The sequence below is a fragment of the Choristoneura fumiferana genome, chromosome 25 (assembly GCF_025370935.1).
Source record: "Choristoneura fumiferana chromosome 25, NRCan_CFum_1, whole genome shotgun sequence".
Lineage (NCBI taxonomy): Eukaryota > Metazoa > Arthropoda > Insecta > Lepidoptera > Tortricidae > Choristoneura > Choristoneura fumiferana.
In genome coordinates, this window is record NC_133496.1 from 5,292,215 (window position 1) to 5,307,925 (window position 15,711).

The 15,711-nt window shown below is 37.8% G+C and overlaps 1 protein-coding gene across 2 annotated transcripts; it reads right to left on the reverse strand.

Moving 5' to 3' along the window:
- Positions 1–3,014: 3,014 nt before the first annotated feature.
- LOC141442211 (uncharacterized) lies at positions 3,015–15,588 on the reverse strand. 2 transcript variants are annotated; one of them, XM_074107130.1, is made up of 12 exons: positions 15,378–15,588; positions 15,025–15,196; positions 14,672–14,869; positions 12,893–13,027; positions 11,666–11,757; positions 11,058–11,239; positions 10,523–10,618; positions 7,714–7,848; positions 6,896–7,006; positions 6,381–6,586; positions 5,457–5,554; positions 3,015–4,821 (listed from the first exon to the last, which is right to left on the reverse strand). In XM_074107130.1, exons 1-12 carry the CDS (start codon positions 15,495–15,497, stop codon positions 4,774–4,776), a joined length of 1,593 nt encoding a protein of 530 aa, XP_073963231.1. In that variant the 5' UTR covers positions 15,498–15,588; the 3' UTR covers positions 3,015–4,773. The 2 variants fall into 2 exon arrangements, with proteins under 2 accessions (XP_073963231.1, XP_073963232.1); XM_074107131.1 differs by lacking the exon at positions 7,714–7,848 and adding an exon at positions 8,367–8,501.
- Positions 15,589–15,711: the final 123 nt, after the last annotated feature.

Sequence of the window (15,711 nt, forward strand, 5' to 3'; positions counted from 1 at the left end):
TTGAGACATATGTTTATGCTAAATGTTTTTATGATAATTTGTGTATTTATGAAATAAAAACAATATAAATTATTGCATTTTTATTATTTACTCTGCAAATTAACTAAAACCATCTAAAACACATGCAATGCGTTTAGCTTATGCTAAACGTTTTTATGATATTTTGTACATTTATGAAATAAATAAAACATAAATTATTGCATTTTTATTATATTACTCTGCAAATTAACTAAAACTATCTAAAACACATGCAATAAGACAGCTTTGTCTACATAATTTTATGTGGTTATGGTTAATAACAGAGACGCTTCAAAAATACGGATTCTTTTAATCTTCAAATCACGCATTTCACATGTAACCTCAAGGTCGCTATGACTTTATATGGAATCACCCCTTTTTAGTAGCCACACAAAGCCACTTCATTCTGTAAATGATTTAGCAGAAACTCTTCCTTCAATACACTTTGAAATAAAGAATATAAACCCATTTGTGCATAAATATTTTAATGTATAGCATGACTCTTACTGAGACCATGTCCTTTTTATTGTTTTGGTAAAAAAACACGATATCTCTCCTTCTGTTATGTTCTCCTTTGCTGTGTTTGATGTTGAAGGGCTAGAGGGTTCGTATAATCATGTTGTTGATGAGCAACTTGCAGTGGAAGATGAAGCTGACTTGCACCAAGTCGCTTGTAAAGACTAGGATGCATAAATACGCAGAATTCTGAAAATCTCGTCTGTATTTCATAGACCAACGTACAAAGCATTAGAGAACATTTCTGTAATGCTCCATTTCAACTCGAATACTGTCGGAGTCGTCTGAATCCATTGTAGGGATACTGTGATTCGAATTTACTCGTAAGGCAGTCCAAATATCAAGCCAAGTGTCGTCGAGACTGCAAGATAGCGTTGTCGAAGAAGCAGAGCCAAAATAGTCGTCGAAACTATCCAATCGTGGTCCAATTATCATGCAAAGGTCGTGGAGAAATGCGGCAAATTTTAAAGTACTGAGTTTGTGCTGAGAGGTCTTTAAAATTATCCAAAAAACACTGATCGCACGCACCAAATCGCAAAGTAAATAAAACGGTTTTAGGTTAGATTCTACTTGACAATGACAGCAGTGACAGTTGACTTCGTTTTTTTTTTACTGTTTCTACTAAGTACTAAGCCCTCAACGGTTTCTGCAATTTCAATCTCACAAACGGTCATATCGACCACTTAAAAAAATATTTCTAATTAATAAGAGGAAATAAAAATAAAGAGCTGTAGTTCCTCGATTATTAAGACGTCGACTTTCGCAAAAAAATATAATTAGCGCCTCTAAAAAACTTTATATTAGCCAATTTCGTGATAAAACGGTCCCAGTCCTTTCCCGGGAATCAATCTGTATCTGTATAGGTACCGAATTTCATCTAAATCGTTTCAGCGGTGTAGTCGTGAAGAGGTAACAAACAAACAGACTTACAAACTTACTCATATATAATGTTAGTGAGATAATAAACGAGAATTATTTATATTAAAGAAGGCAATTTCGTGAGGAAACCAGACACACTTGCGAGGAAATTCAATGGTGTGTGTGTAATTCCCAATCCGAATTGGGCCCGCGTGGGAACTACGCCCCAAGCCCTCTCATTCTGAGAGGAGCCGGCAGGGCTACTAAGAAACTCGAAGTTCGTGTCGTGCGGTCCCTCTGACACTTATGAATACGAGAGTGAGAGGGATCGCACGACACGAACTTCGAGTTTCGTAGTAGCCCTGCTGTACCCTGCGTTGGGACGTATAGGCCGAGATGGTAGATCATTGAATTTACAAAATTAAATTTCTAAGCAACTGAAGTTTCGCCGTCAGTAAATTTTTGGCGGCTAAATAAGTACTTCTCATAAATAATTGCATTTTGTCATCGCCCTGCTCCGAGCCATAAACAACACAAGCCGCCTACTTCATTAAAAAACTTTGAGAACCGCCCAATTTTTCCCCCACTCGTAATAAGCGCATTAAGCCTGGAAAAATTTAAACTCGCCACCCGAAACTTTGCGCGTTTTCTTTTTACATTAAGGACAAAAAGAAAAAGGAGAGCCTACTTAGAAGGGTGGCTCAAAGTTTTAATATCATCCAGACATACCTATCCACCCCCAAATGTTCCCATCTACTCTACGGCTCGGTTTTAAAGTGGAGTTTTGGATGTTTCCTGTTGTTAAGTTGGTGCATTTTTAATACAAGCGGTGTAGTGTGTGGTGTTTAGCGAATTTAAAAACCAATGGTGATGTCTAGCGCCAAGGGAGTGTTTTGTTCTGTCGTTTTGCTGCGCTCGTGTTCCTAATTTAAATTTATTGCCAGTTACCACGGGTGAGTACGGAGCACCTTGCCTTCACTTTTGAACATTTTTTTTTCCTCCACTCTTGTCAAAAATCTCGCGCGTAAATGGAACCATCTGGCCAATTGACATCTTTTTCAAATGTATTCAAAATCTTGAACATGAAACTACCGTGAGACTCACTCATTAAATATATTGACCCGGATAACTCACGTTTTAAATCGAGTTTAGCTCGACATGTTTCAGGCTAATCCAGCAGCAGCAGTGCGTGTTGCAGCAGCCGCTGAGTCGCGTTGCTCCGAAGACGAAGGGCTACGATTAGCTCGACGCTAAAGATTGTCGAGATTCTAAAGTAAATCCTAAGCGAGTGTTAGAGAAAATAATTTTGCTCCCGAGTGGCTCATACAACTTTTCACACCGAGCATTAATAAACTTGAAAAAATAATTCTAAATATTATTAAAGAACAATTAGCTAGAAAATGGGTGTCTTTACAATTATCAACTTCAAAAAGCATTTATTCTTAGAAAAGCCTTGCTGCACTTTGCTCCCTCTCGCAGGGAAAAAGTTACTTTCTGAAGGAGAGGTGTGAAAAATCTGTTTCTGACCATCTACAAACTTAAGCCGTGTTATAAATTTGCAGTCGATGCTTCAGATTTTTTTTAGGCTAAACGATGAAAGGGATAACAAAAACAAACGCAACTTAATTCCATGATTGTATTATTTAAGTTACATTGAAACTTACAAGGGGCTTACTACATTAAACGACATTTACAATAACTATCCCGTCCTATCCAACTAACAATAAGCTAAAACAGTAACAGCGTAACTGAAGTAACCTTTACATTTTCCCTTTACGAGATAATAATCTTAGCACTTTGCTGCAGGTTATGATATGAACAATAATTCGAAGGCACAGCACTAAATAAGTAATAACAAACCATTAAAATTTAATGTACAGTCGATTTCATAAACTTGTGAGCAAAAATTAAATCAAAAATATCTGAACACGCTTCTACGCCGTTAAAATAGACTCGTGTTCATATATTTTTGATAAAATTTTTGCTCACAAATTTATGAACTCGACTGTACCACACTATTTTACCTCCGCTACAAAGCGGAGGCAGGGTAAAAAAGTAAATTTCATTGATAAGAACCTCCGCAAAGTGTAACGACCAGACATTAAAATTTAGTACAACCAGATTAATTTCTTAACTACAACCAGATTAATTAATTAACGTTAGCTCTCATCTCTCTAAGTCTCAGATAACTCTTTAAAAGTACGTCAATCGATTGGTGCTACGTGCTGTCAAACAGTCTACGGGATATAATTTCATTAGTTTCTCTAGGTTAGTCCACTTTCGCTGCTACAGCATAAAATAACATGTAGTATAGGTAGTGCCACGAGAGCTGAAGTGAATGATTACACAACAGCTACAACATGTCGTGTAATGACAGCAGGATTTTGACATTTAATCATTCATTTCATTCATTCCCTTTTTGTGAAATTAATTATTTTTGTAGCTGTGTAATCATTCAATTCCACTCTCGTGGCATTATTTAAATAGGTACTGAGTCCATATTAAATACCTTCACGATTAACACAATTGCCTGTGGCTCGCTTTGTGCTGCGTCTTTTTGTTACAAACTTAATAGGATAGAGATGCACGCTAGCTTTATGCCCGCAGTAGTAAACAGTAGTAAAGTGAAGTCGCCGTACGACTTATTGCAAGCAAGGCTTATGCGTGAAAGAAATGGAATTAGTTAGTTGTCTGGGTAATTCAATTCGATTATCGTCAGTAAATATGGACATGTATTTTTTCTTTTGTCAATCAAACAAAAAATTACAAAAATGAAGTGCGTCCAAGTTCGGGAACGTTTTTATTTTTATTTTTTTATATTTATATGGGAATGAGGGTGGATTTGTGGGCGAATGATTTGATGGAAACGAGCGGAGCAAATGACCGAAAACTTCTGTGGAGTGAATGGGATGAGCGAGTAAGTTAGAGAGTGCGAGTTATAATCGGGTGAGCCTAGTTGCTGAATGTGTTTTCTGTTCTGCTTTCAATGTATTCTTTCTACTTTTATTTTCAAAAGTTTGTTTCCTTCACACGATCCCACATTTATGTGGTCGATATATGCACTATGCCTGGATAGACGTAAAAGCAAATAACGTTAAAAACGAAGAATTCTGAAAGTGTTACGCGGAACTCGGGAGTGTTTTCCGAGCAAGCTTTTAGTGCATTTCTAACTTACTAAGTCAGAACTGCGCATATGCCCCAAAGCGGCACCAGCAGCAGTCAACAGTTTTCTAAAATAAACATCCAGATAAGTTTTCATATCTGTACAAAGTAAAATCATTTTATAATAACATCTCGGGTTATATAACATCCATAAATTATTTACAGCTGAAGATCATTAAAATAGTATTGTTACAGGCGATACGTTGGAACGAAATCAATCTACTGTCCTTTGTCGTCATCTTCCATAAACTCGCTGTCTAACACGACCTGTAAAAATAAATTTATATTCATTTATTTGGCCAAGTTATATCAGTCACATTTAGCAAGTCATTATAACTAATTACATGCATTACAAACTCTTAATCTAAGTACTTCCACAATTTCAGTACATCAGATTTGAACTTTTCTAAATAGGTATTTCGTAACGAAAAATAAAAGTTTTTTTCTTTCCTATTCCAGGCGTTTTAATATAATTCGGAATATCCCAGCAGGTCAGGTTAGTTTAAATAATAATAAAATATTGCCACAGAAAAAACATGACTACACACAAAAAAAAACAAGTACACATAAGCAAGCAGCAATGAGCTCAGGCTCATATGCTGCAGGCAAAAAAGACAGCGCCGATTTTCGGCCTGCGCCATCCCACACAGTGAAAACTAATAGGTACTAGAGCCGGGTAAGGCTGTATTGTTGCTAGTATATTTATTATACAGTACAATCATTTCAATCAAGATTTGGCATGGACCTTCGCAAAGTAAGGGGTCACCCATTAATTACGTCACATATTTAGAAGGGAGAGGGGTCAGGCGGTTTGTGACACAGGAAGAAAATAAATGAAATTTTCATAGCAATCTTTATGGATTTCCTCTAACGCCTGATTTAATAAACAATTAGTGGGTTACCGCTTGCATGCCGGCGACGGCACGGTCGGTCTCCTTGGCTTCGCTATCCTCGTTTTCCGCTTCGTCCACCACGTGCATCTGCAATTCTTGCTCACCATCTGCTAAAACATATCCTGTTTGTAACACAACGAAGGATACTTTGCTTACTACACTACGCATTGCAAATGCTGTAAAAGCTTAAAAAAGTTCTTTACTGTACTTGGCTATTTGTCCGAATTTTTCTGTCTAACGTCGTTCATAATAACCCTTTACCAGGCCCCGCTGATTAAGATACATACGTTACTACAAAATGAATCATAGTTTTATATTGTTTATCTCTGAGGGATGAATTTAAAAACAAATAATATTTTGAATGAGTTCAATTGATTTTGACCATAAATATTGTAAATTTAGAAAGGTCGAATATCAGTGTTCATTTATGTGGTCGCTATAATGCACTATGCCTGCAAAAGGGTTAAAAGCAAGTTTGAACTTCAGATGTACTTAGATTATTTACAATTAGTCTTAACACAAAACTAAATTAGCATTTTCTAGTTAAAGGTACAAAACTATTTTTACAATCACTACAATGAGGGTTTTCTCAGGAAATATCGCTAGATCGCGTTAGTATCATGAGGTCTGTTTGACGTTTGCTCGTGATTGGTTTAATATGTAAATGAGCCTTGTGGCGGATGCGCAAGCCGCGCGAGCCAGAAAAAAAAAGAAGTAAATGAGCCAATCGCAAGCAAACGTCAAACAGACCTCACGATACTAACGCCATCTAACGATATTTCGCCTCTGTGAAAACACTCATTGGTACCAATAGATAGGCATGGTTCCATATCTTTTCAAAGGGAAAAGAAACCTTTGCGGCGCTATGTCCGGACAGCACGCCGGACAGGGCGGACACTGTACTGCTGTGTATCGTGTGTACAATTAAATTACCCTCGCTGGGCGCCTGCACCAGCTGCAGCGTGCCGTCCACGATATGTCCGGACAGCACACCGGACAGGCCGGACACGTGTATTTGTTGGCGCATCTTCTTCGCGTCCAGCTCCATCTGCTGCTGGATGTACAGCTCTTGGTGGTGCACTTTGTTGTGGTATTTGAGATGGTGCGCTTTCGTGAACTTCTTGTTGCATGGCTCGCACCTGTTACAACAAAGAGCAAAAATAGTACTTTCAACTTTTCTTTTTTTGTAAATATCAATTTTTGTTTGTTGGTTCTCAATGCGTTTCTGAACTAATAAATCCGATTGCAATGTAACTTCAAGTTTAGTACAGTTATATAGATTCCGAGGACTCGGAACTTTGACCGACTCCGGGACCATCCTTCACAAAGGAACTATGTTCTGCTGACCGAATGCTCCACAAAACCTCTTGTTAATTGTTAACTTATGGCATTGCAACACTCCAGGTATAGCTACTTATAGTACAATATAAATCAAAACAAGAACTTACGAATATTTCTTCTCTCCCGTGTGAGTGAGCATGTGGTTAGCGAGCACATAGGAATATGTGAAAGCCTTGCCGCAAAGAGAGCACTGGTACGGACGGACGCCCATGTGTAACCTGTACAGAGAGATATAATGTTAGTAACACTTTAAGTCTGTTCCTAAAGCCTTATTTAAACGGTGCGAAAATTATCGTGCGTTTTTTTTTCGGTAAATTTGAGACGGCGTAAGGGCCTAAGACACTGGTCAGGGTTGGCGAACAAATGACACGTGTACGTTGTGGCACGCGACAAAATAATTGGAGTACGTGAATAACCATCCGATTATTTTATTTTCGTTCATGCAAACATTAAGATCCTTTGATGGGACGTCATAGCCAGATTATTGTAGTTTTTCATAAAAAAAGGCACATCCATCTTTAACGGTTAGCCATCCCTGCACTAGGTCGTTCCTTTCATTTACTTGTTCGTTTATAGCTCGTGTTTAGTTTCATCAGCCATGCGGCGATGGATTATGGATACGTACTGCAATCTCGCACCGTCTAAATGATTAAAAACTAACGTTTGAGTTTGTTACATTACCAAGGTACTTCAGACAAGTCGTGACCGCGGAAATTGCAATACAGCCGCAACATCTAGGTAGGTAATTAACAATATTATCTTACGAATTTGAGTCCCTGAAGAAGGCGTGGGAGATAGTAATAAATAACACTACCAATATTGACTAAGTGTAAAAAAAAATCGCCCCATACCCCGCCCGTCACCAAGCGTGGTATTTTGAAGACTCCTCGCCTAAATGAGTTGTAGAATGGATTATGGCACATACCTCTCGTGTTTCTGCCGCGTACCAAAGTCCCCGAAGCGTCGGTCGCAGATCCTACATTTATAGGGCCGCTCTCCTGTATGCCGCAGCATGTGACGTTTCAGCGCCTCCTTCATCACACAGGAGTAGCCACAGACGCTGCCAGAGTGAGAGGTTGAATGGAGATTCAATGTGTTACCATCGCAGCCGCTTTTCATGACAACCGACTCCGAAAAATCACCTTTACTTGCATGTTGCGTCATAACTGGTACCCACGCACGCTGTTAAATGTCTGGGACTATTGGACTCCTTGAACGATAGTCGAGTGTTTCAGTTAATTTCTTGATTAATATTAATCACGTTTAAATCATAAAGTATTCATGCATTTATGCAGCATCCTGTGACAAGTGTAAACCATTATTGTTAGCGCTTTCATCGCACTGCAGTTCTCTCAGGTGAAATATTACTAGATGGCGATAATATCGAGAGGTTCGATTGACATTACAGTATTGCTTGCGATTGGCTCATTTAATTAACCAATCACAAACGTGACGTGAACGTCAAAGTGGTCAAACGGATATGCGATACTAGCGCCAATTAGCCTGTCACAGAAACACAGCATTTTACTAATACAACACTCGACTATCGCCTCGAATCCCGTTAAGTTATCAACTGGCCTTTCATGTTTCTGGCGCGAGCCGAAGTCCCCGAAACGGCGGTCGCAGACGCGGCACTTGTACGGCCGCTGGCCCGTGTGCCGCATCATGTGACGCCGCAGCTCCATGTTGAGAACGCAAGCGTAGCCGCACACACTACCAAAGTTTTGGTTTAACTTTAAACCTTTCTTTTGTACGAACATAAAAGACGTTGACAATATGGACATGACAACAAGAAACTTCACGATTTTTAAATGGTTGTGAATGAGATCCTACTAACATAACTACTGGTTTATGTTTCTGCGATATTATTACTAAAAAAAAAAAAATAGTATACATCCCAAGTACGATTTTTTTTTAACTTTTTCGTCATTTAGTTTATATAGGACATAGGTGCTCTTTTTGAACTATTCTAATGTTTTTTTTTAATGATTTTTTTTTAAACAACCAAAAGAAAAGTAGCAAGCTATGATTAATTAATTAATACAATCACAGCAAACCATGGTCAGAATAGTCTAATATGTTTTTAACGTTTCTCTAGACTTTGTCCATAGTATTTGTTTATTGGGTTGACTTGTCCATAGGGTGCGGGTGCGTTCTCAACATGATACAGATAATATAATTTTAACAGCGTGTGAGGGAACGATTGGGCGCGGGTGAGAATCAGTTCCAAAAAAGTTTATTTAAGTTTATTCCGCAATGTTGGCAACCCCACCCACACCCAATTACATACAGTACGAGAATATTAATGTCTATCGAAACTCTTCGGTTTTCTTCGTTTTTTTGAAGATTCAAATGAGAAAGAGAAAGAAAACGGATCTTTTGTTTCGAGTTCCGAACGACATTAGCAAACTAGTTTAAGGAATGAATCAAGGTTTTTCACTGAGAACGGATTGGGTTACGCAAGGACACCGTTTGACTCATCACGATAAACTACATACGAGTTCCTGTGATAAAAGAGGTGCGGCCCCCGCTTTATCAGAAGAATAAGTAGTTCTATCTTAACAATAGCTAGTTTTATAGTAATCAATGGACTAATGTAAAACGTCCGTAGATTGCAATCAATAATTTTAAATTTCGTCACTACTTAAAAAAAAATTGTACCTCAAAATACATGATTTTCCAGAGTGAACTTTATGAAGATTATGTCAAGGTTCAATTTTGTGGACATATTGATTTTAGATACGAGATTTTTTTCAAAGTAGGGACAATTTGTCAAACGGGGTAGAGATTATGGTAGAAAGAGACGATAAATGAGGTCGTGAATCCGAGCGCGTTAGGCAATATGGCCTCTAGTCTGCATCAAACCTAATTTGATTCGGTTAAACAGGAAGATATCTGGAAGTAGTTGTAATATTTAGCAACAAATGCTTCATAAATAGAAACAAGGGAAGTTCAACTAACTTGGTTTATTTTTTTTACTTTGTTGTATGTATTTGTAAAACGGTCATATTCCCTTAACCTTAGTACATTTTATTACAAATAATTACCTGAGCGACCGAGCTCCGCTCGGACTAAAACTCGGTACCAAGCGTTTTTCCAGAGATAAGACCAACCTAGATCGATTTGTCATCCCCGAAAACCCTCACCATACCTAATTTCATCGAAATTGTTGGAGCCGATCTCGGATTCAGATTATACAAGAATCGCTTGTTTAAAGGTATTAAATAGATAGATACGAGTACGCACAAGGCATGAGCAGAGAGCACATTTAGTATCTTCTGTATTATCAGTCCCTCTCTAGCTTACTACGTTGATCAGAGAGACACAGTAACCTATCCTAACTCTATCCTTTATATCGAAAATACAAACTGAGACATGGATGCACAGAAAAACCAGAAAAAGAGACCAGCGCTGGGAATCGAACCCAGGTCCTCAGCAATCCGTGCTGCGTGCTATAACCCCTACACCACCGCTGGAAGGAATCTAGACACGAATTTTTCCTATGCATACATATCTCAGGTTGCTTATTTCTACTACGCTACTTATGCAGCAGCACTAGCGACATCTATGTTCCGCTCTCATCGAGAGACGTCACACTCTTTCGGAACCAACCGCTCACCCAGACAAGAGATGTCGCTACTAAGCAATCAAATTATGATTGGTTTTTTGGAGTCTTTTTTTATTTTTTATTTCAACTCCAAATTTGTTACTTTTACGGCTCCTTTATGACTTACCTGCAGACGAAAGGCTTGATGCCCAAGTGCCGTCGTATGTGTGCTTGCAGCGACGCATTGGATGTGAACGAAGCACCGCAGGTTTCACATGTATGCCTGAAATAAACATTCACACAATATAACATACAAATAAAATACATAATGGTCATTTGATGTAAAGAAATTTTCTGCGAAATGGAATACTTTCTAGGTATGTGACAAAATAAACCTAACCTAACCAAAATCAATCTGCAAATTACATGATCATAAAATTCATTCAAGCAATAGTATCACTAAAATGTATAATATATCAAATAACCATTATGTATTTCATCTATTACCTTTTGCAACTTCGTTTGACACATTCCCAAACTACATGCATATAATTACATGGAGCTTTACACAATGTGTATTATGTAACTTACTCGATATTTATTGTTAAAGAAGACAACTTTTGCTGAACATAATAGTAGACTCTCCTTTAACAGTCACTACTTTTGTTTTCTATGGAATATGATGTTATGGGATATGAATATGGATGTTATCTAGTACTCACGTCTTCTCGTAAACATATCTCTTCTTTTGCGTGTACTTCTGTCGCGGTTTGGGGTTCAGGATATGGTCAGGGATAGGTTCAGAGAACGCCATGATGGTTTCCTTGAGCAGCATGTCCTCCCCGTCTTCCGTTTCCGTTTTCTCCACCTTGCGTGGACGTCCGCGCTTCCGAGTAGTCTGCACCTAAATCAAATTAGAATTACAAATGATTTCTTCCCGATTCCCAGGCATTTTGTTTCGCCAAGTTCGTCGGAATTTTTTAGTGAGAGTAAATCAATTAGAATTAGGTATAGACATATCGAGTAGGTATTTATATATAATAAGAATCAGACAAATCTGGAAATAAATGTGTCAATTATCAATTGTCGAAAGTCTCCAAATATTGGTTACATTTTGAGCTTTATCTGTAATTTAGGTCATTTTCGACGCGCGTCGTCACACAACCACGCAACGCATACCCCCCTTCCTAAACGTAAGTGCCTATCCTACCTTATTCCATCAGATATTATTACACTACAAATCTCAAAGACCACAAAATTAGAAACAAGCTTTAACACACAAGCTTAATCATCAGGTTTTTTGAAGTATTACACTTTAAAACCCACATACCTCCTTTTTAATAGCACTGTCAGACTCTGCTTCCGCTTCTGCTTCTGCTTCTTCTTCAGGCTCAAAATCAGGATCATCTCCGCCACCAAAATCTGAAAATTCATTGACTGTTACAAACTATTCCACATCACAATGTGATTTGTAGGTTAAGTGGGTTCGTTTTCCGCAAAAATGCGCATGCTTATGAATTATTTAAAATTAAATAAAAAGTACGTACAATGCTTTTGATTCAATACTTTTGTGGTATTAAACCGTAATATTATAAGTAAATCTATTGTCCAGGTAGACATATTCATGTTACATGTGTGGATTTTCCAATAGTGGCATAATAAGTTCTTTGTTATTTGTTTTGATTATAATAAATAAATAAATAATAAAAAAAGTATTGTGTATTTACGATTGCCCAGTGGATCTACATAGATTGTCTCTCAATTCAAATGAAAAACAAAGGTTTGTTCCCTTGACCAACTTATTTTAAGCTTAAATTATATTATGTTTCATGTAACATTGAATCTTTTTTTTTTTTGTTGAGGCTATGAACACTCCAGGTGATCATGTCAGCCTCATGGGTGCTCGCTCATTACCCTACACAAGGGACATATCGTCGGTGATACTGCAATACCGCGTGTCCAGCATTTTCCATAAGGTACAATTTTCATTGTCAGATCAGTACAAGGTTAGTACTGTTCTGACAGTGAAAATTATACCTTATGGAAAAAGCTAGTTACGCGGTATTGCCGGTTGTGCAGTATCAACGACGATATCAAAAAAGTGGTATAATGCAAATGGCTTTGTAAGATGTTGGCTCTGAGAGGCTAACAATTGACCTGGCTATTGTGCATGGGACCCAAACCTCCAAGAACTCTTCTTCTCAAGTCTGATTTCCGAAAACATTCCAACAACAAATGGGACTAATCTTCTACCTTCTGGCAAACCTCACACAGAGGTGGTTTAACTCTCATTATGCTGAGTTGAAAACCTTATAATAATAATAAAAAAACCATTGCATGTCATATATAATGATGAAATATGACAGCAAAATAATATTATATGTACCATCAGTACTCTATAGAGTGTAATGGTGGTGTAATGTCTCTTTCATGTATTTTTAAATATTTAGGACCAATTTTTTGACTGATGCGCGACATATAGAGGTTTTGTTTTGGTAATAATAATAATGCTAACACTGCGTTATCAAGATATAGCCCATAAAAAAATATATTGTACCTTCATGATGCTCAAATGGCTCATCATCGGCTGGTTCCTCCTTCAGGTCCAGAGAGCCAGAAGCGAGAAGTGATGTCAGTGACTCTTGCTCTTTCTGAGGGGACTTCTGCTTCTTGCGCTGGTATGGAGATACATCTGAGGGAAGCATTTTATTCTAAGTTAATATTAGTTTGAAATACATACTTTAAAATTAAATTAAAATTAAAATTCATTTATTTCATGTTTCTTAGACACATATTATGTTGCTCTGGTTTATGGTTCATTCCCATAAACCCAGTGGCGTAACTTTACCATCTGGGGCCCGTGGCAAATTCTTTTGATGGGGCCCATCAGTAAAAATTGTTACGTTGTACTTAGTTTAATTTTAAGTAAAATAAAATATTTTGAACATGAAACTACCGTGAGATTCACTCATATTAAATGATATTGTAACGGAGAGTCGCGTTCGCGTGCTCCTGAGAGCTAAAGTCGGTTTAAGACGTGAGTTATCCGTTACAATATCATTTAATATAAAACAAAATACTTAGGTACAGTATATAGTTGCAAAATATGTACACACGACTTTATGCACTTAACATTAAACATAAAATATCTTTGCACTTGGTACAATGTTAAAAAAATATTTCTGACCTCGCGGCCTCTTGGGCCGGGGCCCTCTTGGGTCAGGGGCCCGTGGCATTTTGCCGGCCCCGCCACCCTTTAGTTACGTCACTTAAACCAGTGACTTTGACTTCCAAAGCAACCTTTAAAAGTAGTTTGATAACAGCTTGACTAATTTCTGTTTCATTTGCTACTCATAATAGTCACAATGTGTCCATCAATCTTCTTTTCATCCACATGTAATATTGACAACATAAGGACAAAATTGATATTATAACAGTTTAAACGACTGGGATGCCATGCATGCCACAGAGCTTCTTATTTAACTACTTGTGATTTAAAATTTTTGTATACCAGTTTCAATGACCGTTTAACTTATCCAAAATTACCCAAAAAAGTCATTGGTCACACCATGGTTTATGCTATCTAAGTAAAAGTTTAGAGAACTTAGATTTGTAAGGAATGTGTAAGGGGCCATTCATTTATTACGTAAGACGATTTAGGGGGGGAGGGGGGTCGACCATGTCTTATTTTTCTTCCAAGGGGGTGGGAGGGGGTCTTGATAGTTCTTATGTAAGATCACAAAAAAGCGCAAAGTTAAGATTATACTTTGAAAAAGCGCGCGCTCTGATAATATTATTATATGCGTATAGGTAAACGATTTCCATGGCAACAGATCCGCGCCGCCTGCACTGCACTTCTCGGGAACTGACCCCGCTTTTAAACTAGTCATCACTTGTTTTGCGTAGACAGCATGTCGCTAAATATCCAAATGTGTATTCATTTTTTCCTTTCGATTCTTACGTAATAAATATGGCACAGGGGGGAGGGGGGAGGCCCATTCTTATTTTTTCTTACAAAAGGTGGCCAAAAACTGGCCAAAGCCGTCTTACGTAATAAATGAATGCCCCCTAAGTCAAAAGATCAGTTTCACTCGCAGGATAACGCAATCTCAATAAATCACAATAAATCTACATTTCTCTTAATCAAATCTATAAACACACATTCTAATACTAAACTGATAGGGCCTCTGACATTTTCAACCAGCGAAAGCTGGGCATAATTCAATGGAAGCTCTTGAATCAGCTATAATGTACTAAATTTATCATGCTATTTTTCCTAATTCAATTTTTGTAATCAATTATTCAATAATTCTTAAGAAGTATGAATCACACTTACCTATCTGACCTTGTTTATTTGGATATTTTCTGGGACGCCCCCTCGCTCGAGGCTTGGGTGCTTTCGTCACAACAACATTGTTCTGGGCCTTGGTTAGTGTCCGTGTCCACTGGATCTGAGGATCATGCTCCACCGGCAGCTCATATTGAAGCAGGAGACCATTCTCTTGCTTTATGCTAATAGTTTCAGTTTCTGTCACTGTAGAGCAAATGGTATAGGATAGGCTGATGATATTGTTGCTTTACTATTTTAGTAAACATGTGTTTATTTACCAGAATAATGTTTATTCTATGAGTTAACAAGAGCAATAAACTAAGCTGCATGTTTCGAGATGAATTTTAATAGATACTTGCCGTTCTTTGAAGAGGACGCCGTAACAGCAGCAGAACTCCTCGTAAATTCTTCGAGACATTCTTTTAGAGTGTCGTTCGAAGTCAGACATTGCTGCTTGAATTGAAACGCGAATGTTAAGCGATCCACGCAGTTCAGACAAATAAGCGTCGGCAAAGAATCATTTTTCGACACCTGAAAGCATAAAATCCCTCATCATCAAGCCAAAATAAAATTCAATTTTGAAGGTTTATAATTTGGGGATGTCAGCGAAATCATCCAATATCTACAAATAAAACAATAATAGCAACATTATTGCTTGAAAAAATTTATAGGGTGGCCATCGCAACCATTTTGTGTCGTAATTTTTACGTACCTCCACGCCACAGCAGTAAGTGTACTTGTCACCGAGTTGTTCATTATTTTCATCCCAGTCGAAGAGGGATACCATGTCTCCACTCTCCAGACATACTCGACATGTTAATTGCCAATCCATTTTACTATAAAATTTAAGAAAATCACAAAACCCACGCTATTATACCACTAATTCCTGCATAATTTGTCAACCGGAAACGTCATTAGCAAATGGCGGCAGCAAGCCAGCGTCGATATATTCGGTTCAATTTACGCAGTCTTGTTTCAACAGCGTGCTCATGCCATTCATACAAGACTCGATGAATTTATGTTCCTGTGATTGAATAAAGAAAAAA

Coding starts and splice junctions, on each gene's coding strand:
- LOC141442211 (XM_074107130.1), bottom strand. CDS start 15,497: ATGGATTGGCAATTAACATGTCGAGTATGTCTGGAGAGTGGAGACATG. Junction 14,870..15,024: donor GGCGTCCTCTTCAAAGAACG/GCAAGTATCTAT, acceptor TTTGCTCTACAG/TGACAGAAACTGAAACTATT. Junction 11,758..12,892: donor GCCATTTGAGCATCATGAAG/GTACAATATATT, acceptor ATGAATTTTCAG/ATTTTGGTGGCGGAGATGAT.